At 45.4% G+C, this 24,994-nt stretch overlaps 1 protein-coding gene across 2 annotated transcripts in view; it reads right to left on the bottom strand.

The window, feature by feature from the left end:
- LOC121578165 (SLIT-ROBO Rho GTPase-activating protein 3) overlaps nucleotides 1-24,994 on the bottom strand; it is a 92,929-nt gene that overhangs the window by 15,214 nt on the left and 52,721 nt on the right. The window contains exons 7-14 of one of the 2 annotated variants that reach the window (XM_041892323.1): nucleotides 24,724-24,945; nucleotides 24,346-24,447; nucleotides 15,362-15,559; nucleotides 11,141-11,225; nucleotides 8,903-8,930; nucleotides 7,950-8,052; nucleotides 757-817; nucleotides 341-418 (exon numbers count right to left, since the gene is read on the bottom strand). In XM_041892323.1, the coding sequence (XP_041748257.1) occupies nucleotides 341-418; nucleotides 757-817; nucleotides 7,950-8,052; nucleotides 8,903-8,930; nucleotides 11,141-11,225; nucleotides 15,362-15,559; nucleotides 24,346-24,447; nucleotides 24,724-24,945 (877 nt within the window). Of the gene's footprint in view, nucleotides 1-340; nucleotides 419-756; nucleotides 818-6,976; nucleotides 7,008-7,949; nucleotides 8,053-8,902; nucleotides 8,931-11,140; nucleotides 11,226-15,361; nucleotides 15,560-24,345; nucleotides 24,448-24,723; nucleotides 24,946-24,994 lie in introns of both variants that reach the window. The other variant, XM_041892325.1, reaches the window with a different exon arrangement.

The raw sequence follows: 24,994 nt of genomic DNA, 5'->3' as shown, positions 1-24,994 counted from the left end.
CCTCATTAACTAGTCTGTAGGAAAACATTTGCCTAAGCTTTCTCTATAAACACATTAGTTAGCTGACAAAAATAACAAATATATATTTGTACGTTAGTCACTACAGTATTTTCATCCAACTATAGCATTCCTGTTAAGAATGTGGTAGGTACTGCTTCTGTACATCTCAAATAGCTTGGCCATTACAATGTCATACATGATCCATGTGCTCTCTATGTATCTATCTGCACTTTACAGTCCTAGAGGGAAGGTCTGTGGCATTCTGAGGCAGACTAAATACAATTTAAAAAACGATCAGGCAGGATATGGGCAGCCGCGCTGGGGCCTCGCTGGGACCGACCTCTCTCAAATGAATTTTTTATATCGTTGACTTCGACCTGGGAGCCGGGAATCCTGAATATGCCTTGCTGCTGAAGGCCTGTTGGAGCAGAGAACCCCAAGTCAGCATTAAGATGGAAACATATCCGGTAACACACACGCAGGCAGGCACGCATACAGAGACACACAGACACGGACACACACATACACAGACAAACACACACTAAACTGAAACTTGAGTGTAGTATATCCACAGCCCAAAAAGCCCAAACAGCAGTAAAATAATCTCTGTCTGTTCACTACATGGTAGTTTCAATATTCAATATTCCAAGATCAGAAACTACATCACAGAGATCCAAAATGGACGCTATACAGTAGTATATTCAACTATATGGACTACATACAGTATCTAGCAATTCATTCCTGTGTTCCTCTTACCGTATAGATTGATGTAGCGGACACAGCTCTCAACCACCACTGGTATAGCCTGCCCTGAGTCCTGAGAGAGAGAGAGAGGCAGCGAGAGAGGGAGGGAGGGAGGGAGAGAGAGGGAGAGAGAGAGAGGGATTGAGAGGGAGAGAGGCGTAAGGTGACTCTAAGGTGATGAGTGTGAACACAGCACATTAATAAATTAATGATCTGTCTATGCACACAGAATGAATAACGTATAATCATGGCAACTGTAAGTACATCAACTATCATAAAGATACAATAAGACTATGTGCTCTCTTTAATTCTGTGTAAAATGAGTCGATTAACAAACTAATTGCATGAATAATGACCAAAGATAAGTTCATACGCTAAATATTAACTGAAAGACTTTCAACTCTCTGACTGAGCATGCACATATGGTCCGCAGAGGGCATCAGAGATTGTGGTGTTCTTCTCACAAGGTTACCACCATAGTCATTAACATGCTGTACACTGAGTGTACAAAACATTAGGAACACCTGCTCTTTCCATGACATAGACTGACCAGATTAATCCAGGTGAACGCTATGATGCCTTATTGATGTCACTTGTTAAATTCACTTCAATCAGTGTAGATGAAGGGGAGGAGACAGGTTAAAGAAGGATTTTTAAGCCTTGAGACAATCGAGACATGGATTGTGTATGTGTGCCATTCAGAGGCTGAATGGGCAAGACAAAATATATAAGTGCCTTTGTTACGGATACAGGTATCCTGTATGTGTTTTTGTGCTTTTCCTCTCCTTCTGCCCTAATCACAGGTGTCCTTTGTGTTCCTTTTGGAGGTCGTTGGTGTGTCCCACCTGTCAGTCATCAGTTAATCTGCTGATTGCTGAAGTGGACCAATCAGTGGACATTTCTCCTGATTGCACCACCTGTTTCTGTTTTCTTACCCAGTCATATCACACATCCCCTTGTGTTAAAAGCTAGTCAGTTGTGTTTGCTGACAGAGACTCTTTTTGTTTGTGAGTATGTATACCTTACCACTGACCTTACATTACCAGTGTAGTCATGAAGTGATGCTATTGGATACTATTGGGGTGCTCAATGTTTGTTGACATGTGAAGTTGCTTAAAGGGAAACTTCGATATTTTGGAAATGAAGCCCTTTATCTACTTCCCCAGAGTCAGATGAACTTGTGGATACCATTCTGTCCTGTACAATGGTCGTCGGGTAAGCTTGGCTTTATACATAGCTTGGGCTTTGTCGAGTAAGGCTTAAACTATGTATTTAGATTGTAGTTAGGTATTGTAGGTAGTTATCGTGGGTTGTTGTATGTAATTATTGTAGGTTAGTATTGTATTCGGCTGTGCCGGGTGTAGCACGAAGCTAGCTAGCTAACCCACCACCTGGACTAGCTGGCGAGTAGCTATTAGCAACGGTATAGTTGTTTCACGCCTGAGAGTGCCTGTAATTACGCCAGCTGGCTGCCTACAATAATTGCCTACCATTCAGCTGTTTTCTAACCTCATTGTCTGAACCGTTAACGTTAGGTAGCAAGTGGCTACTGTAATTGAAATGTAGCTAGCTTGTTGCTACCTGGATAGCTACTAGTAAACAATAGCTGGAACGACCGAGCGAACAGACGCGAACTGGCTGAGTCAATTCAGTGGCTAGCTTTGCACTTAGCTAGCTAACAGTAGCTGCTAGGGGTAAGTCATAACCTACATTTGTGTTTTTTTTTTTTTTTACATATTGATAGCCCGAGTCGTTCAAGGAACTCGGGACATGGGTGACTAGTTAACGTTAGTTTGGCTCTCTCTGTGTGTTCGTGCCGTGAAAGGAGGGGTTCTTCTTTGTCTGAAAGCAATGGCTAGCTAGTTTGCTAACTATTCTAGCTAACGAACTGGCTGAATAAGTTGACGACGAACTCGCTCAAGCTGTCGGGACTAACCCACAACGTTAGATACGGACACGAACGATCTGCTTGCGTGTTGATACACTGGTGGTTTGTTGTGGCCGGCATGCTAGCTGGCTGTGGCGTCTTATGACGAGGTGCCCGGACGATTTTCACGGAATAATACTGCACCTAGTTAGCTAGCTGAATAAACTAAGTTAGTCTATTCCTAGAAAACATTGAACCGCTGTAGTTTACAACAATTATAGTTTCTGAGGTGGAAGTTGGGAGAGTTATAATTGGGGGTTGTGGTGAGGGAGGCCCCGCTCTCTCCTTTCCCAGATGTTTAGTTCATTTCATTCCGATCTCCTCTGCATTATTGTAGCCATCTGCTGCATCCTGTCAACTATGCCTCTGCCTATCCCTGTTCTCTCCTCTCCGCACAGGCTACACAAATGCCTCACACCGCATGGCTGCTGCCTCTCTAACCTGGTGGTCCCTGCACGCACCTCCCACGTGGAGTTCCAGGTCACAGGCAGCCTCTGGAACTGCTGTTCTGCTGCCAACAAGGCAGAGTTCATCTCAGCCTATGCTACCCTCCAGTCCCTCGACTTCTTGGCGCTGACGGAAACATGGATTACCACTGAAAACACTGCTACTCCTGCTGCTCTCTCCTCGTCTGACCATGTGTTCTCGCATACCCCGAGAGCATCTGGTCAGCGGGGTGGTGGCACAGGAATCCTCATCTCTCCCAAGTGGACATTCTCAATTTTTCCCCTGACCCATCTGTCTATCTCCTCATTTGAATTCCATGCTGTCACTAGCCCATTTAAGCTTAATATCCTTGTCATCTATCGCCCTCCAGGTTTCCTTGGAGAGTTCATCAATGAGCTTGACGCCTTGATAAGTTCCTTTCCTGAGGATGGCTCACCCCTCACAGTTCTGGGGGATTTCAACCTCCCTACGTCTACATTTGACTCATTTCTCTCTGCCTCCTTCTTTCCACTCCTCTCCTCTTTTGACCTCACCCTCTCACCGTCCCCCCCTACTCACAAGGCAGGCAATACGCTTGACCTAATCTTTACTAGATGCTGTTCTACTAATCTCACTGCAACTCCCCTCCAAGTGTCCGACCACTACTTTGTATCCTTTTCTCTCTCCCTCTCCTCCAACACTACTCACTCTGCCCCTACACTGATGGTAATGCGCCGTCGCAACCTTCGCTCTCTCTCCCGCTACTCTCTCCTCTTCCATCCTATCATCTCTTCCCTCTGCTCAATCCTTCTCCCTCCAATCTCCTGATTCTGCCTCCTCAACCCTCCTCTCCTCCCTTTCTGCATCCTTTGACTCTATGTCCCCTATCCTCCCGGCCGGCTCGGTCCACCCCTCCAGCTCCGTGGCTTGATGACTCATTGCGAGCTCACAGAACAGAGCTCCGGGCAGCTGAGCGGAAATGGAAGAAAACTAGACTCCCTGCGGACCTGGCATCTTTTCACTCCCTCCTCTCTACATTTTCTTCATCTGTTTCTGCTGCTAAGGCCACTTTCTACCACTCTAAATTCCAAGCATCTGCCTCTAACCCTAGGAAGCTCTTTGCCACATTCTCCTCCCTGCTGAATCCCCCCCATCCTCCCTCTCTGTGGATGACTTCGTCAACCATTTTGAAAAGAAGGTTGACAACATCCGATCCTCGTTTGTTAAGTCAAATGACACTGCTGGTCCTGCTCACACTGCCCTACCCTATGCTTTGACTTCTTTCTCCCCTCTCTCTCCAGATAAAAACTTGTGACGGCAGGCCGCCCAACAACCTGCCCGCTTGACCCTATCCCCTCTCTTCTCCAGACCATCTCCTGTGATCTTCTCACTGATCTACTCATCCTTGACCGCTGGCTATGTCCCTTCCGTCTTCAAGAGAGCGAGAGTTGCACCCCTTCTCAAAAAACCAACACTCGATCCCTCTGATGTCAACAACTACAGACCAGTATCCCTTCTCTTTTCTCTCCAAAACTATTGAGCGTGCCGTCTTTAGCCAACTCTCTTGCTATCTCTCTCAGAATGACCTTCTTGATCCAAACCAGTCAGGTTTCAAGACTGGTCATTCAACTGAGACTGCTCTTCTCTGTGTCACAGAGGCTCTCCGCACTGCTAAAGCTAACTCTCTCTCCTCTGCTCTTGTCCTTCTAGACCTGTCTGCTGCCTTTGATACTGACTGTGAACCATCAGATCCTCCTCTCCACCCTCTCCGAGCTGGGCATCTCCGGCGCGGCTCACTCTTGGATTGCGTCCTACCTGACCGGTCGCTCCTACCAAGTGGCGTGGCGAGAAGCTGTCTCCGCACCACGTGCTCTCACCACTGGTGTCCCCTAGGGCTCAGTTCTAGGCCCTCTCCTATTCTCGCTATACACCAAGTCACTTGGCTCTGTCATATCCTCACATGGCCTCTCCTATCATTGCTACGCTGACGACACACAACTAATCTTCTCCTTTCCCCCTTCTGATAACCAGGTGGCGAATTGCATGTCTGGCAGACATATCAGTATGGATGACGGATCACCACCTCAAGCTGAACCTTGGCAAGACGGAGCTGCTCTTCCTCCCGGGGAAGGACTGCCTGTTCCATGATCTCGCCATCACGGTTGACAACTCCGTTGTGTCCTCCTCCCAGAGTGCGAAGAGCCTTGGCGTGACCCTGGACAACACCCTGTCGTTCTCCGCTAACATCAAAGTGGAGTACGCAGAGTACGACCCTACCTTACACAGAAAGCGGCACAGGTCCTAATCCAGGCACTTGTCATCTCCCGTCTGGATTACTGCAACTCGCTGTTGGCTGGGCTCCCTGCCTGTGCCATTAGGTGTTCAACCTTCCCAAGTTCTCTCACGTCACCCCGCTCCTCCGCACACTCCACTGGCTTCCAGTTGAAGCTCGCATCTGCTACAAGACCATGGTGCTTGCCTACGGAGCTGTGAGGGGAACGGCACCTCCGTACCTTCAGGCTCTGATCAGTCCCTACACCCAAACGAGGGCATTGCGTTCATCCACCTCTGGCCTGCTGGCTCCCCTACCTCTGCGGAAGCATAGTTCCCGCTCAGCCCAGTCAAAACTGTTCGCTGCTCTGGCACCCCAATGGTGGAACAAGCTCCCTCACGACGCCAGGACAGCGGAGTCACTCACCACCTTCCGGAGACATTTGAAACCCCACCTCTTTAAGGAATACCTGGGATAGGATAAAGTAATCCTTCTACCCCCCCCCCCCCCCCAAAAAAATAATTAAAAAAAATAAATTGTAAAGTGGTTATCCCACTGGCTATAAGGTGAATGCACCTATTTGTAAGTCGCTCTGTATAAGAGCGTCTGCTAAATGACGTAAATGTATACGGTGGTGTCTTGTTTTTGTGTACTCACTTGTTAACTGTTTAGTCCGTATGGTACCTATATTGTTTGTTTGTGCCTGGGAAAAGGGGGATTTAGCAAGTTGCCCTTGGGCATACACTACCCGTAGTAAAACCTTGTCTAAACACACTAGTTAGACCTGAGTGGACCACCTACTGTATTTTTGTATGGTTAGCAGTAAGCTTAGTAGTTCTTGAGGCAGGCAAGATCAGTTTAGGGTTTTTTGACTTTATTGTTTCATTCCTTGGGTCCAGCTCAGCCCCTCTTCCCCAAACCATTTACCGTGTGTTTTATAATAAACATTTTGTGTTTGACGGTAGCATTTGGTTGTTGGCGTATTTGTTCTCACTGTTCCTTGGCAATAGCCTAATTTGCATGAGTTATGTTACAGGCCTCTTTTCCATCCACCCTAGACTTTTAAAGCCACGGGGTTCGTAACAGCCTTTGAACGGGGTATGGTAGTAGGTGCTAGGTGCACCGGTATGAGTGTGTCAAGAACTGCAAAGCTGCTGGGGTTTTCACACTGAACAGTTTCCCATGTGTATCAAGAATGGTCTACCACCCAAAGGACATCCAGCCAACTTGACACAACTGTGGGAAGCATTGGGCCAGCATCCCTGTGGAATGCTTTTGACACCTTGAAGAGTCCATGCCCCAACGAATTGAGGCTGTTCTCAGGACAAAAGGGGGGAGTGCAACTCAATATTAAGGTGTTCCTAATGTTCTGTACAGTCAGTGTATATTCATATATACATTATTAATTGGTTATCACATGATAAAGGACAGAGGGACCAGGCAGGCAGAGAGATGTTGTTTAGTTAGTGTACACATATTCACCCCTAGCGTGATTCTTAGATCTGTTGGTGCTGTCTTACCAACTCCTATGGTCATTGGCAGAGAGCACAAACACATCTGGGACCAGGCTACTCTTCACCCCCTCTATGACAGAATAACCAGAATACCTGGCTGCGGGCGCGGGTATTCCGTCTTCCCCTGGGGCAGGCAGAAAGCAGTGGCAGCAGCAGGATGAACAGAACAGAGAGGCAAGAAGAACCACAACAAGGTTAGAGAAGCACAGGGAAACATAGGACCTCTAGAGGGAGGGGGTCAGAGGTCAAGCCTGCGAGAAGAGCCAGAGTATGGGACGGGGGAGACCCAAGCTTGGGTAGGATGGGGCTGGTGGAGGGGAGGGTTGGGGGTTCTGGTGAAGGCTAGGACGATGGGCCTGGGACTGTGGACGACTGGCAGGAGAGGCTCAGTTTTTACACCATGGTTGACTGGGGCAATTTTATTATCTCTGAGGAGACGTGACTTGGAGACACTAGGACCATGACAGTCTGACACTAACAGCCCCAGTGGACTCCACTGCTGTGTACACACTCTTTCTGTCAGTGTACCAGTGTTGGATCCTGACTTACGCAGAGGATATGGCCCTGTGTGTTTATTTTCTGACATGTTTAGTGCTGTGCCAACTGGCCCGTCGCCAAAATGTGTTTAACGTCTAGAGTTCAGGGTTCAAGTGCTATAACATGGGCAGGAATGTCATAAGCAAACCCCACACGACCAGAGTCTGTCTACGTTTGGTACTTAAACAAACTTGAAACTTAGTTTTGTAGAATTGACTCTTCTCCAGACCAGAGAGACAAACACTACCTTTCCCAGCTGTCAAGCCAATGGACTGCCAAGTCTGAGAATTCCCTATAGGAGTGAATGGAGAGGAATCTCAGTCATTTAGTCTATTTATTTATAAAGTCATTGTGCCCAGCACAGGGCCATGAAGGAAGGGAAAGTCAGTGAGCTAAGCTGAAGTTGGAGTGAGACGAGAGAGCAGTCATAGACAGGACAGAGAGGTAGAACCCCTAGAGCTGCTGGTAGAGATAGCTGACATATAGACACTAACACACAGAGAGAAACCACATAGGGGCCAGTCAGTACCTTGATGAAGGTCTCCATATTGCCGTTAAAGAGTTTATGATTAAAAACAGAGCAAGGTCTAGGCTTCCGCATTCTCCTGGGTTTAGGGGGAAGAGTGGGGGGGCTGATGGTAGAATAGGAGGTTGGGGTAGGGGGTGCAGATACACATGAACTATGATGAAAAACAACAAGGACTGAAACATGTATTTCATACTGTATAGTCAGTGGGATAATGTTTTTCTAGATATATGCAGAGCCACTATATACAGTGCATGGCTCTAGATAGCTGTGTATGTCCTATTCCTTCCCCTCCTCTCACAGTACAAACCATAACATTATTTTAACACACAAGTGGAGTCACAGAGCAGAGGAAGTATGCTTTGACTTTTATCACAGCTGTTTCAGCTAAACCCTGGATAACCTGACTATAATGACTATGTGCAACTTATCAAATAAATCAGTTCATAAAAACATGATTACATTCAAAGCACATGAGTAATGACACAGAGAATTCAATATAAATACTGTAACAGGCCTGTGAGCTGAGAGGAGATATCAAAACCTAATGGCTCTACTACTACTCATTCTTCTCCACTCGCTGATTTCTGACTAGCGTAATGTCTGTGGTTAATATACAGTACTGTTCTGATTAACAGATACCTGTACTATACTGTAGTGTTTAACAAGGCTCCTTATGGCCACTGTAGTGACTGATGGGTGACAGATGGTCTTACAGCCAGCTCATCTCCCCATAGCTGCTTCATTGCAAACTCCAGTTTGCTCAGAATTATGTTTATTCATCAACAGACAGACCACATCCCCTTTCCCTATTTGGAATTCCACCCCTGACTTTCCAGAGAGGCTCAGGACCAAACTGCTATTCACTTTAACATGACGTCATCTCTGCTATTTCCCAGAAAACAGGAAGGATTTGACACGCTTTTCTTCCTCCTCTTTTCACCCTCGTTTCTTACCGTGTCGTTCCATATTCAGCCCTTTCCCCTAAAAGAAAGGAGGGAAGAAATGGAGAGAGAGAGAGGGGGAGAAATAGAGAGAGAGAAAATTAGTGTGTATGTGTGTGTGTGCATGCTTGCGTGCACGTGTCTGTGAGAGAGAGAAAAGACAATGCTTGAATGGCACGGTTGAGTGCATTCTGAGCCAGACCTGGTTGTCTACAGAGCTGGCAGATGGGGCACACAGAAGCGGGGGCGACGGATGAAGGGCATTATGAGAACACGGGCACCTATTCAGACGGACTCAATGGTGCGGGCGCCATGACCACATACAGCCAGCCAGGCAGCGGTCATTCAGCGGTCGCCCTAGAAACCGTAGATAGAGTGCCGGAGGGGGCGAACCCTGCCAACTCAGAGCAGAATGTCAATGAAAGCTAGCGTATCCAGGGACAAAGGGGAAGGAGGAGGGAAGGTTGAGTGTGAGGAAGGCTGCATTTGGCTGCATTGGGTTTGTGCAATATAGTAGTAACTGTTACAGTAATAATATACTGTAACACGATACACCATATATACAAAAGTATGTGGACACCCCTTCAAATTAGTGGATTTGGCTATTTCAGCCACACCTGTTGCTGACAGGTGTATACAATTGAACACACAGCCATGCAATCTCCATAGACAAAAATTGACAGTAGAATGGCCTTACTGAAGAGCTCAGTGACTTTCAACGTGGCACCGTCATAGGATGCCACCTTTCCAACAAGTCTGTTCGTCAAATGTCTGCCCTGCTAGAGATGCTCTGGTCAACTGTAAGTGCTGTTATTGTGAAGTGGAACATCTAGGAGCAACAACGGCTCAGCCACGAAGTGGTGGGCCACACAAGCTCACAGAACGGGACCACCAAGTGCTGAAGCGTGCAGCACGTAAACATTGTCTGTCCTCGGTTGCAACACTCACTACCGAGTTCCAAACTGCCTCTGGAAGCAACGTCAGCACAAGAACTGTTAGTCGGGAGCTTCATGAAATGGGTTTCCATGGCCCAGCAGCCACACACAAGCCTAAGATCACCATGTGCAATGCCAAGCGTCGGCTGGAGTGGTGTAAAGGTCGCCGCCATTGGACTGTGGAGCAGTGGAAATGCGTTCTCTGGAGTGATGAATCATACTTCGGACGAATCTGGGTTTGGCGGATGCCCGGAGAATGCTACCTGCCCCAATGCATAGTGCCAACTTTAAAGTTTGGTGGAGGAGGAATAATGTTCTGGGGTTGTTTTTCATGGTTCGGGCTAGGCCCCTTAGTTCCAGTGAAGGGAAATCGTAACGCTACTGCATACAATGACATTCTAGACGATTCTGTGCTTCCAACTTTGTGGCAACAGTTTGGGGGAAGGCCCTTTCATGTTTCAGCATGCACAAAGCGAGGTCCATACAGAAATGGTTTATCGAGATCGGTGTGGAAGAACTTGACTGGCCTGCACAGAGCTCTGACCTCAACTCCATCGAACACCTTTGGGATGAATTGGAACGCCGACTGCGAGCCAGGCCTAATCGCCCAACATCAGTGCCCGACCTCACCAATGCTCTTGTGGCTGAATGGAAGCAAGTCCTGGAGCAATGTTCCAACATCTAGTGGAAAACCTTCACAGAAGAGTGGAGGCTCTTATAGCAGTAAAGGGGGGACCAACTCCATATTAATGCACATGATTTTGGAATGAGATGTTCGACGAGCAGATGTCCACATGCTTTTGGTCATGTAGCGTATGTCATCTAGTTATGGTAACAGGGGGGTTGCATTAGGGGCTTGTACACTACAGAAGAAACAAGAATACAAGAATACAAGATTACATTATATCCCCTGATAACAATATTTGATCAGTGCCTCGAATGGTTGAATTCAGGGACCATGTCATGTCTAATAAAACAGCTTCCAGCACAAACCCTCTGTCTGTCTGTCTGTCTGACCAACCACAACTAATCCCTGGAAATACTGTCGCCAGCTGGTTGGCTGCTGCTGGACAATCAAATAGGTTTCTCAAAGAAATATGGCTAAAGATACAATATGGTTTATTACTGGTGGTTGATATGGCAGTTAAGTTGCCCACTATTTAACAACACAATTTCACAACAATGTTTGAACCATACGAAGACTACAATTGGTAAGCTGCTGCTAGTGATAAAGGGAAGGTAATGACTATATGAATGGCATTGTGCTCCAGTAGTGACACAACAACTTTGTCACCATGTGAAGAAGTGTTCTCACCTTCTCCCAGAGTCTGCTTCAGTAGGTCATACTTGGCCTGTAGTTTCACTATAAGGTTGCTGCCATTCAGGTACTCTTTGAATTTCTATAGAGGGCAAAAGAAAAGTATAAAATATGACATTTAGAGGACACTTTGATCCAAAGCTACTTACAGTGCCGTCAAAATGTATTCACACCCTTTAATTTTTCCACATTTTGTTGTGTGACAGCTTGAATATAAAATTGATTACATTTAGATTTTGTATCACTGATCTACACATAATACCCCATAATGTCAGTGTCAAAGTACAAATTAATAAAAAATGAAAAGCTGAAATGTCTTCAGTCAAGAAGTATTCAACCCTTTTGTTATGGCAAACCTAAATAAGTTTAGGAGTAAACATTTGCTTAACAAATCACATAATAAATTGCATGGACTCACTCTGTGTGCAATAATAGTGGTTAACAGGATTTTTTTATGACTACCTCATCTCTGTAACCCACACAAACAATTATCTGTAAGGTCCCTCAGTCGAGTAGTGATTTTCAAACACAGATTCAATGTCACGAACATTGAGAGACGGGTCAGACCAAGGTGCAGCGTGAAAAGCGTAAATGTTTATTAAACTCAATAAACATAAACAAAACAAGAAACAACGTAACGTGAAGTCATCAGGCTATACACATACAAGCCTAACACGGAACAATATCCCACAACTAAGGTAGGCAAACAGGCTACTTAAGTATGATCCCCAATCAGAGACAACGAGCGACAGCTGTCTCTGATTGGGAATCACACCCGGCCAAACATAGAAATACAATACCTAGAACATAAACATAGAATTTCTAGCATAGATTCTCACGCCCTGACCAAACCAACTAAAGACGACCGGCCTCTCAAGGCCAGGGCGTGACAGTACCCCCCCAAAGGTGCGTACTCCGGCCGCATCAACCTGACTCATTAGGGGAGGGTCCGGGTGGGCATTCAGCCTTGGAGGCGGATCCAGCTCCGGGCGTGACAACCTCTCCCTCTCTGCCTCCCCGTTGCGCCCCTGGTCTGGTCTGGACCTCGGCGCGATGCTTTCCCTCTCATTCCTCCCACGATGCACCAAGCCCTGTCTGGACCCTGGTGTGGGAGGCCCGACCCTGGCGAGGGGCTGACTTCTGGGTCTGAAGTGGAGCCGCTGACCGGAGCTGAACTGGCCCCCGGTGGAGCGGACTGCTCTGGCTCCAGAGTGGACCCGCTGACCGGAGCTAGACTGGGCACCGGTGGAGCGACTGCTCTGGCTCCGGAATGGATCCGCTGACCGGAGCTGGACTAGGCACAGGTGGAGCGGACTGCTCTGGCTCCGGAGTGGAGCCACTGACCGGAGCTGGACTAGGCACCGGTGGAGCGGACTGCTCTGGCTCCGGAATGGATCCGCTGACCGGAGTTGGACTCGGCACCGGTGGAGCGGACTGCTCTGGCTCCGGAGTGGAGCCGCTGACCGGAGCTGCACTGGACCCCGGTGGAGCGGACTGCTCTGGATCCGGAGTGGAGCAACCGACCGGAACTGGATCAGGCACCGGTGGAGCGGATTGCTCTGGCTCCGGAGTGGAGCAACCGACCGGAGCGGGATCAGGCACCGGTGGAGCAGGCCGGGCCGGACTGGGGACACGCACCACTGGTCTGGTGCGAGGAGCAGGAACGGGCCGGGCCGGACTGGAGACACGCACCACAGGTCTGGTGCGAGGAGCAGGAACGGGCCGGGCCGGACTGGGGACACGCACCACTGGTCTGGTGCGAGGAGCAGGCACGGGCCTTACCAGACTGGGAACACGCACCACTGGCTTGGTGTGAGGTGCAGGCACGGGCTGGGCCGGACTGGAGACACGCACCACTGGCCTGGTGTGGGTAGCAGGTACGGGGCGTACTGGGCTGGCGACACGCACCACTGGTTTGGTGCGAGGAGCAGGGACGGGCCGTACTGGACTGGGAACACGCACCACTGGATTGGTGCGGGGAGCAGGTACGGGGCGTACCGGGCTGGCGACACGCACCACTGGTTTGGTGCGAGGAGCAGGAACGGGCCGTACTGGACTGGGAACACGCACCACTGGCTTGGTGCGGGGAGCAGGTACGGGGCGTACCGGGCTGGCGACACGCACCACTGGTTTGGTGCGAGGAGCAGGAACGGGCCGTACTGGACTGGGAACACGCACCACTGGCTTGGTGCGGGGAGCAGGTACGGGGCGTATTGGTGCGGGGAGCACGTACGGGGCGTATTGGTTTGGTGCGAGGAGCAGGGACGGGCTGTACTGGACTGGGAACACGCAACACTGGCTTGGTGCGGGGAGCAGGTACGGGGCGTACCGGGCTGGCGACATGCACCACTGGTTTGGTGCGAGGAGCAGGGACGGGCCGTACCGGACTGGATACACGGACCACTGGTTTGGTGCGGGGAGCAGGCACGGGCCGTACCGGACTGGGAACCGGCGCTGGAGGTCTACGACTGTACCAGTCCTTTACTCTCCGCGCCCAGTCCTCCTCCAGTGAGGACTCCTCCTTGAGCCCTCACGAGTGCAGTGGTCGGGGCTCTTCTCTATCGATCCCCGACCACCCTTTTAGCCCCCCCAACATTTTTTATTGGGGCTGTCTCTCGTGCTTCCTCCTCGGCTGAAGCTTTCTGTGTTCCTCTCCTGCCTGGGCCTCCTCCTTCGCCCAGGGTCCTTCACCTGCCAAAATCTCCTGCCATGTCCAAAAACACTTCCCCACCTGTGTCCAGGGTGTCTGCTGCTCCTGGGCACGCTGCTTGGTCCGTTTTTGGTGGGCTCTTCTGTCACGAACATTGAGAGACGGGTCAGACCAAGGTGCAGCGTGAAAAGCGTAAATGTTAATTAAACTCAATAAACATAAACAAAACAAGAAACAACGTAACGCGAAGTCCTCAGGCTATACACATACAAGCCTAACACGGAACAAGATCCCACAACTAAGGTAGGCAAACAGGCTACTTAAGTATGATCCCCAATCAGAGACAATGAGCGACAGCTGTCTCTGATTGGGAATCACACCCGGACAAACATAGAAATACAATACCTAGAACATAAACATAGAATTTCTAGCATAGATTCTCATGCCCTGACCAAACCAACTAAAGATGACCGGCCTCTCAAGGCCAGGGCGTGACATTCAACCACAAAGACCAGGGAGGTTTTCCAATACCTTGCAAAGAAGGGCACCGATAGATAAAAAAGCGAAGGTGAAGTTATTAATTATACTTATCTAATCACGACATATGTGTTTTATTTTTCATTAGTAAAAAATTAAATAAAATCTTCCACTTTGACATTACAGAGTATTTTGTGTTGATTGTAGACAAAAAATGACAATTCAATCCATTTGAACCCCACTTTGTAACACAACAAAATGTGGAAAAAGTCAAGGGGCATGAATACTTTCTGAATGCACTGTACATAGTTACAGTAACACAGTGAGTAAACAATTATTTTGTTTGTGATCCCTGCAGGAATTGAACCTGTGACCTTGGCATAGCTAATAACACACTCTTACAAACTGAGCCACACAAGACCACACTTGTGACTGTAGGCTACAGTGACTACTGCTTTATGTCATTACATCAAAAGGTTAACTTCAGAATTAATTTGCATGACTTGTATCACCAAAGCCTGATGCCAATACCAGTAGAATGAACTCACAACCAGGTGGTTGCCTGTCTGAATTCCACAAGGCATAATGCTGCATTATGATGAACACTGGACCAAGCCACTAAACCTGAGTAGCTAAGTACTCTAATATCAGCATGCAATGCATTCATAAAAATTTAAAAAGCATTTCCAATGCACTTTAAGTACTGTTAATAATACTAATAATATGCCACTTAGCAGACACATTTTGTAAAGTGACTTACAGTACATTTACAGTGAGTGCATTCATTTGTATTATGTGTTTGTAATCCCTGCGGGAATTGATACCATGACTGTAAAAATAAGGAGACAGGACACCATTGTGTTAGCTTTAGGAACGTGTTTAGTAAGATAAACCTGGATATAGTGCAAGAGCATTATGGGTACTGTAGAACATCAGGCTACAATGACCACAATGATCTTACCAACTGAGCCACACAAGACCTTATCAGAGCCCTAGAGCAAGTACTTAATACCAGTATGCATTCATACAAATACAATTTAAAAAGCATTTCTATTGCATTTTAAGTGGTGTTAGTTGTCAGAGCCACTCACAGTGAAGTAGAAACCCTCGGTCTCCTGCTGATTGGCTCGTCTCTTAGCAACGTTGACTTTGCTCATGTAGGAGTCAGACGAGGCAGACTTGACCGACTCAGTGGACTGGCTGTGTTGGAAAGCCTCAGACACATCAAAGTCCTCCACTGTCAGCATGTCCTGCAGCGTCTGCATGGTGGCATCCAGAGTCTTCCTCACCTATGAAGGACAGCAGGGAAAGAGAGGAGAGTCATTTAGCTGGGTCACAACTTCAATATTTACTGTGTTTTCCCTGCACACAATAGGCAGGTTTCCGTTGACCCAGGTTTATTCGACAAAAGCAATATTTGCACCATGTGTAATGGAAATGGCAGATTTAGGATATATTTTCAAAAGATTGAGAAAAAATAATGATCAGTTCGACATGGGTGGATTTTTATTTTGTCGAACCTTCTTTATTGCGCACATTTTTTATGGAAACTGTGTTATTTGAATAAATGATGATTGCCTAATCATTTTGAAGGTATGCGGGCACGTGATTTTACTGCGTAACAATAAAGCTCCAATCCACATTTAAATCTAAATGCCTACTGCTTGCTAAATCAATTTTTCAACTATAAAATCATGTTACTTTGCAGGAAAAGGATTGTCCTGTCTTTCAAGAATGCCTGAATTGCTTCGCCTTGCTTTTCTGGTTGGCTGGCAAGTTTCACCATCCAATTATTTCAGATCTACAGGAGTGCAAGTTTCACCATGGACCATGGTGATACGTTGGCACATGAGAATTATTAGACTATGGCAAATATTTGTAAATGATTGCATTCTATATAATGCTGGCTTTCACAGGCTACCTGAGATATGAAACAGATAGGTGGGAGGGCATTTCCCTAAATGGGTAATGGAAACATTTTTTTTAGGTGTGACGTCATTAGATGTTTTTATCGACACAAGATAGTTCCATGGAAACACACCCTAGCAGGCTATTGTCGCATCTATTTTCTATGCAAACTTTCTTAATGTCGACCAAAAATCTCTGGACAAGTTAATGGAAACATAGCTAATGAGACTTCAAAGATTGTATTTCTATTTATTATGGATTATGGATCCTGGGGTCCAGCAAAAAGGCTGTTCATACGAATTGAAAAACATTACAATACATTGACAGATTTCACAACACACTGTGCCCTCAGGCCCCTACTCCACCACTACCACATATCTACAGTACAAAAGCCATGTGTATGTGTGTGTATAGTGCGTATGTTATCGTGTGTGTTTATACATGTGTCTGCGCCTATGTTTGTGTTGCTTCACAGTCCCCGCTCTTCCATAAGGTATTTTTGTATCTGTTTTTTCAATCTAATTTTACTACTTGCATCAGTTACTTGATGTGGAATAGAGTTCCATGTAGTCATGGCTCTATGTAGTACTGTGTGCCTCCCATAGTCTGTTCTGGACTTGGGGACTGTGAAGAGACCTCTGGTGGCATGTCTTGTGGGGTATGCATGTTTGTCCGAGCTGTGCGCCAGTAGTTCAAACAGACAGCTCGGTGCATTCAACATGTCAATACCTCTCATTAATACAAGTAGTGATGAAGTCAATCTCTCCTCCACTTTGAGCCAGGAGAGATTGACATGCATATTATTAATATTAGCTCTCTGTGTACATCCAAGGGCCAGCCGTGCTGCCCTGTCCTTTTTTGTGGCAGCTGACCACACGACTGAACAGTAGTCCAGGTGTGACAAAACTAGGGCCTGTAGGACCTGCCTTGTTGATAGTGCTGTTAAGAAGGTAGAGCAGTGCTTTATTATTGATATACTTCTCCTCCATCTTAGCTACTGTTGTATCAATATGTTTTGACCATGACAGTTTACAATCCAGGGTTACTCCAAGCAGTTTAGTCACCTCAACTTGCTCAATTTCCACATTATTTAGTACAAGATTTAGTTGAGGTTTAGGGTTTAGTGAATGATTTGTCCCAACTACAATGCTTTTAGTTTTATAAATATTTAGGACTAACTTATTCCTTGCCACCCACTCTGAAACTAACTGCAACTCTTTGTTATGTGTTGCAGTCATTTCAGTCGTTGTAGTAGCTGACATGTATAGTGTTGAGTCATCCGCATACATAGACACTATGGCTTTACTCAAAGCCAGTGGCATGTAATTAGTAAAGATTGAAAGAAGTAATGGGCCTAGACAGCTGCCCTGGGGAATTCCTGATTCTACCTGGATTATGTTGGAGAGCCTTCCATTAAAGAACACCCTCTGTGTTCTGTTAGACAGGTAACTATTTATCCACAATAAAGCCATAACACATACGTTTTCCAGCAGCAGACTATGATCAATAATGTCAAAAGCCGCACTGAAGTCTAACAAAACAGCCCCCACAATATTTTTATCATCAATTTCTCTCAGCCAATCATCGGTCATTTGTTTAAGTGCTGTGCTTGTTGAATGTCCTTCTCTATAAACATGCTGAAAGTTTGTTGTCAATTTGTTTACTGTAAAATAGCATTGTTTCTGGTCAAACACCATTTTTTCCAATAGTTTACTAACGGTTGGTAACAGGCTGATTGGTCGGCTATTTGAGCCAGTAAAGGGGGCTTTACTATTCTTAGGTAGCGGAATGACTTTTGCTTCCCTCCAAGCCTGGGGGCACACACATTCTAGTAGGCTTAAATTGAAAATATGGCAAATAGGAGTGGCAATATTGTCCTCTATTATCCTCAGTAATTTTCCATCCAAGTTGTCAGACCCCGGTGGCTTGTCATTGTTGATAGACAACAATAATTTTGTAATGGGAAATGGAATTGCATAATGCTCTTTGAGGGCAAAATGTCAAATTGAAGAATCAAATGTCACACATATGGGTCGTTCCAATTCAATTTGGTGCCTTTGAGTAGTCTAACTTGGTAAAAATAATAATAACAATAGCTTCATGTAATTTGAACATTCTGTTAAGTGCCAAATAAAGTAACAGGGTTAACAACGTCATCTTAAATCAGCCATAAATTCCCTTGTGACAGGGGGAATGGAAGCTTGTTGTGTATGTACAACAGTGAGGGGCTATTGAATGCAAGCTTCATTAAAACATTTAAATTGTTAAAAAAATTCTAGCCTGTCTATCTATGGGTCACAGGTTTGACGTGTTATGCTCTACCCGCTCAGTTTTCCATTACAGAATACCAGCAAATGGCCAAAAAGAAAAGAACCAGCTCACCTGCGTTTACACTATGGTTTGACTATTAGATGTGCAATGTCTCTTTTGAAAAAACATATTTAAAAAAGGAATAGTTTCACCATACAAAAATGAGAGTTCAGTTCATGTAACAGGGTTGATCTTAAAATGAGGGACAGGCTTGTCATTTTTTTCCTTAAAATGAATCACTAATAACATTAAGTAAATAATCATCTTCAGATACAGTGGGGGAAAAAAGTACTTAGTCAGCCACCAATTGTGCAAGTTCTCCCACTTAAAAAGATGAGAGAGGCCTGTAATTTTCATCATAGGTACACGTCAACTATGACAGACAAAATGAGAAAAAAATATCCAGAAAATCACATTGTAGGATTTTTAATGAATTTATTTGCAAATTATGGTGGAAAATAAGTATTTGGTCAATAACAAAAGTTTCTCAATACTTTGTTATATACCCTTTGTTGGCAATGACACAGGTCAAACGTTTTCTGTAAGTCTTCACAAGGTTTTCACACACTGTTGCTGGTATTTTGGCCCATTCCTCCATGCAGATCTCCTCTAGAGCAGTGATGTTTTGGGGCTGTCGCTGGGCAACACGGACTTTCAACTCCCCTCCAAAGATTTTCTATGGGGTTGAGATCTGGAGACTGGCTAGGCCACTCCAGGACCTTGAAATGCTTCTTACGAAACCACTCCTTCGTTGCCCGGGCGGTGTGTTTGGGATCATTGTCATGCTGAAAGACCCAGCCACGTTTCATCTTCAATGCCCTTGCTGATGGAAGGAGGTTTTCACTCAAAATCTCACGATACATGGCCCCATTCATTCTTTCCTTTACACGGATCAGTCGTCCTGGTCCCTTTGCAGAAAAACAGCCCCAAAGCATGATGTTTCCACCCCCATGCTTCACAGTAGGTATGGTGTTCTTTGGATGCAACTCAGCATTCTTTGTCCTCCAAACACGACGAGTTGAGTTTTTACCAAAAAGTTATATTTTGGTTTCATCTGACCATATGACATTCACCCAATCCTCTTCTGGATCATCCAAATGCACTCTAGCAAACTTCAGACGGGCCTGGACATGTACTGGCTTAAGCAGGGGGACACGTCTGGCACTGCAGGATTTGAGTCCCTGGCGGCGTAGTGTGTTACTGATGGTAGGCTTTGTTACTTTGGTCCCAGCTCTCTGCAGGTCATTCACTAGGTCCCCCCGTGTGGTTCTGGGATTTCTGCTCACCGTTCTTGTGATCATTTTGACCCCACGGGGGTGAGATCTTGCGTGGAGCCCCAGATCAAGGGAGATTATCAGTGGTCTTGTATGTCTTCCATTTCCTAATAATTGCTCCCACAGTTGATTTCTTCAAACCAAGCTGCTTACCTATTGCAGATTCAGTCTTCCCAGCCTGGTGCAGGTCTACAATTTTGTTTCTGGTGTCCTTTGACAGCTCTTTGGTCTTGGCCATAGTGGAGTTTGGAGTGTGACTGTTTGAGGTTGTGGACAGGTGTCTTTTATACTGATAACAAGTTCAAACAGGTGCCATTAATACAGGTAACGAGTGGAGGACAGAGGAGCCTCTTAAAGAAGAAGTTACAGGTCTGTGAGAGCCAGAAATCTTGCTTGTTTGTAGGTGACCAAATACTTATTTTCCACCATAATTTGCAAATAAATTCATTAAAAATCCTACAATGTGATTTTCAGGAAAAAAAAATCTCAATTTGTCTGTCATAGTTAACGTGTACCTATGATGAAAATTACAGGCCTCTCTCATCTTTTTAAGTGGGAAAACTTGCACAATTGGTGGCTGACTAAATACTTTTTTCCCCCACTGTATGACTTTGTCAAAGCAACAAAATAACTGGGGCTTTACAATGATGGTGAAAACTTGGGAGAAATGTTGACAGGTTAGAGGGCGGGGCGCGCGTAGACAAGATGGCGTATTGAATAGAAAGCGGTACAAATCACCTCAAGATAAAAACATCATATTCAAAATCAGTAAGTTAGACTAAATATTAGCATTTCATATATTCGCAGTTAATATAATTCAATCTGGATAATAACACAAAACAGATCATAAGGCTAGAGAAATATATCGACAAATATTACAACAACACGCAACACCCAAAAATGGCGGAAGATAAGCGTGGAGAGCCGATCCAAGAGAAAACGCGACTCATCGACTGATACAGATGATATACGCTTTTCACCACTGGGTCTGGTAAGTGTGGAAAGTGACCTGTTGAAGTCGATAAATGACAAATTGGGCATACTAGAATTGGTCAGTAAGGACGTAAAAGAGTTGAAAGTGAGTCTTCAAATGAGTGACGAAAAAGCTTTGGTAATGGAGAAAGAAACCAAAAAATTAAAAGTGACAGTCTCTAAGATGGAAACGGACGTTAGGGAACTTAAAAAGGAGAACAACCTTCTGAGAGAAGCCTTACTAGACATCCAAACTAGATCGATGAGAGAAAATCTAGTACTTACGGGTATTCAGGAAAAGGAGGGAGAAATAACAGAGAATATTATGAAGGACTTCCTGCATACAGCGCTACAAATCCCACTCGAGGCTGTCGATAAAATCCAACTCGAACGTATACACCATTTCGGAAAAAGAGGACAGAAATATGAGTGCCCAATCGTTGCCAAATGTGCTTTTTTTTAAGATAAAGCAATGGTTAAAAGCCTAGGGAAAAGACTTGCTGGCACGAAAATAGGCATGAATGATCAGTTCCCGAGGGAGATTGCAGAAAGGCGCAAAGTTCTATATCCAATCTTCAAGGAAAACAGATTAAAAGGGAAACGTGTTGCACTCGTGGTGGATAAACTGTATATTGACAACCAAATGTTCAGAGACACAAAGACTAGTCCATGGGGGGGATGGACCACGGGAATTATTTGCTAGGATAATATTTGCTTGTCAATAAAATAAATGTAATAAAATGGCAATCCGGGTTATATGTTAAAATCCTACGCATGAACTGCCGACATTATTACGCATATTAATTGATAATGATGGTAAATAGGATATGCATATATTTTTTTAAATAGTTATATATATATATATAGCGGGGGAATTAATGGAGAACAATTGAAGGGTTACTCCGTAGCAATGCAAATATCACAGTACAGCTATATGGACGCTCAATCATTACAGTATTTTTTATTGGTAAATTTACAAACATATATAATGATAAATAGACTTGAAACTTGTATCTCATTATGGTGTATGGTGAAATAGGTATAGCCAGTTATAATTGTAATGGCTTAGCTGATAATAACAAAAGAAGAACAATATTTACATGGCTCAAAGAGAAGGAATATAATATCTATTGTATACAGGAAACTCATTAAACAATTCGAGATGAAGTTGCGTGGAAAAAGGAATGGGGGGGGGGGGGAAATATACTTCTCCCATGGGCAAAGAAATTCAAAAGGGGTGATGATATTAATTAATAGTAATTTCGATCCGAATGTGCAAATTGTCCAAATAGATACGCAAGGTAGATGGATTATTTTAAATATGTTATTGGACCATAAACAGATATGGCTCATTAACCTTTACGGACCAAATAATGATGATCCACAATTCTTTGACAATATATTTAATAAATTATCAACCCTGCAAGCAATTCAAGACAATATTATTATGGTGGGGGATTATAATACTGTTTTAAATAGCTCAATGGACCGTAAAGGAAATCACACCACAAACAATCACCCACATGCTCTTAAGGAAATTGTGAATGTCATGGATACATTAGAACTAGTAGATATATGGAGGCTTAAATATACTGATCTAGTGAGATATACATGGCGGAGACTCAATCAAGCTAGTCGTCTTGACTTCTTTCTTATCTCATTCTCGTTGGTACCAAAAGTTTAAAAAGTGTTGATAGGGGACAGAATGCGGTCGGACCATCATATAATTGGCATATACATTACTCTTACTGAATTTCCACGTGGGCGAGGATATTGGAAATGTAATCAAAGCCTATTGGATGATAATTTATTTATAATTAGAACAAAGGAATTTATAACTGACTTTTTCCGACATACAGAGGGGAAAAAAGTATTTAGTCAGCCACCAATTGTGCAAGTTCTCCCACTTAAAAAGATGAGAGGCCTGTAATTTTCATCATAGGTACACGTCAACTATGACAGACAAATTGAGGAAAAGAAATCCAGAAAATCACATTGTAGGATTTTTTATGAATTTATTTGCAAATATGGTGGATAATAAGTATTTGGTCACCTACTAACAAGCAAGATTTCTGGCTCTCACAGACCTGTAACTTCTTCTTTAAGAGGCTCCTCTGTCCTCCACTCGTTACCTGTATTAATGGCACCTGTTTGAACTTGTTATCATTATAAAAGACACCTGTCCACAACCTCAAACAGTCACACTCCAAACTCCACTATGGCCAAGACCAAAGAGCTGTCAAAGGACACCAGAAACAAAATTGTAGACCTGCACCAGGCTGGGAAGACTGAATCTGAAATAGGTAAGCAGCTTGGTTTGAATAAATCAACTGTGGGAGCAATTATTAGGAAATGGAAGACATACAAGACCACTGATAATCTCCCTTGATCTGTGGCTCCACGCAAGATCTCACCCCGTGGGGTCAGAATGATCACAAGAACGGTGAGCAAAAATCCCAGAACCACATGGGGGGACCTAGTGAATGACCTGCAGAGAGCTGGGACCAAAGTAACAAAGCCTACCATCAGTAACTCACTACGCCGCCAGGGACTCAAATCCTGCAGTGCCAGACATGTCCCCCTGCTTAAGCCAGTACATGTCCAGGCCCGTCTGAAGTTTGCTAGAGTGCATTTGGATGATCCAGAAGAGGATTGGGAGAATGTCATATGGTCAGATGAAACCAAAATAGAACTTTTTGGTAAAAACTCAACTCGTCGTGTTTGGAGGACAAAGAATGCTGAGTTGCATCCAAAGAACACCATACCTACTGTGAAGCATGGGGGTGGAAACATCATGCTTTGGGGCTGTTTTTCTGCAAAGGGACCAGGACGACTGATCCGTGTAAAGGAAAGAATGAATGGGGCCATGTATCGTGTGATTTTGAGTGAAAACCTCCTTCCATCAGCAAGGGCATTGAAGATGAAACGTGGCTGGGTCTTTCAGCATGACAATGATCCCAAACACACCGCCCGGGCAACGAAGGAGTGGCTTCGTAAGAAGCATTTCAAGGTCCTGGAGTGGCCTAGCCAGTCTCCAGATCTCAACCCCATAGAAAATCTTTGGAGGGAGTTGAAAGTCCGTGTTGCCCAGCGACAGCCCCAAAACATCACTGCTCTAGAGGAGATCTGCATGGAGGAATGGGCCAAAATACCAGCAACAGTGTGTGAAAACCTTGTGAAGACTTACAGAAAACGTTTGACCTGTGTCATTGCCAACAAAGGGTATATAACAAAGTATTGAGAAACTTTTGTTATTGACCAAATACTTATTTTCCACCATAATTTGCAAATAAATACCTATGATGAAAATTACAGGCCTCTCTCATCTTTTTAAGTGGGAGAACTTGCACAATTGGTGGCTGACTAAATACTTTTTTCCCCCACTGTATAATGTATAAATCAGTCAGCCTGGTAGGGGACATCTGGTTGCGCGTGTGACTGTGTGAAGATAAATAGAACGACAAATTGTGTTCTGTCAATGTGAGAGGTACCGAGGAAGTGGCTGAATGAACAGAGCACCTCCATATTCATAGGAGCGATATGGTGACCTTTACAAACATCTGTCTGACTGAAGCAGCAGAGTGAGGCAGGCAGGCAGACTGAGAGCTCACCTCCTCGTTCTCGATCTTGAGCGTGGCCAGGCGGGACTGGAGCTGGTGGTGACGCATCAGAAGCTCTATCTGTACCGGCTGCTGGGCACTCAACTGACACACCTAGTAGGGAGGGAGGGAGGGAGAGGGGGAGAGAGAGAGAGAGAGAGAGAGAGAGAGAGAGAGAGAGAGAGAGAGAGAGAGAGAGAGAGAGAGAGAGAGAGAGAGAGAGAGAGAGAGAGAGAGAAAGAGAGAACTTACAGTAGTGTTTGTTTGGGATCCCAGAATGGAACTGACCCCAAGACGCTGGCATTGCTGATGCAAGCCACACAGGACCAGACAGAGGAAACACAGACATAGTGGGAGGCACAATCACCCCTCCAATCACCCCTCCCTCACCTCATCGCCCATGTGTGGCTGGTAGTCGAAGCGGGCGGGCGGGCAGAAGATCTGGCTGTGCATATCCATGACCCTGTGTTTGTCCCCCCTGACATCCATGGCATCCACGGCCCCCTCCAGCTGGTCAAGCCCCTCGTGGCGGGACGTCTCCAGGCTGTACTCTGCAGACAGGTAGGTCCTCAGGGTCCGTGCCAGGCTGGCATGGTAGCCCAGGTCACAGCACTGGGGAGAGGCATGGACAGCATTACCACCATTGGGAATCCTTAATGTT

Source organism: Coregonus clupeaformis, chromosome 12 (genome assembly GCF_020615455.1).
Source record: "Coregonus clupeaformis isolate EN_2021a chromosome 12, ASM2061545v1, whole genome shotgun sequence".
Classification (NCBI taxonomy): Eukaryota; Metazoa; Chordata; class Actinopteri; order Salmoniformes; family Salmonidae; genus Coregonus; species Coregonus clupeaformis.
This window is presented reverse-complemented; position numbering and strand designations above follow the sequence as displayed.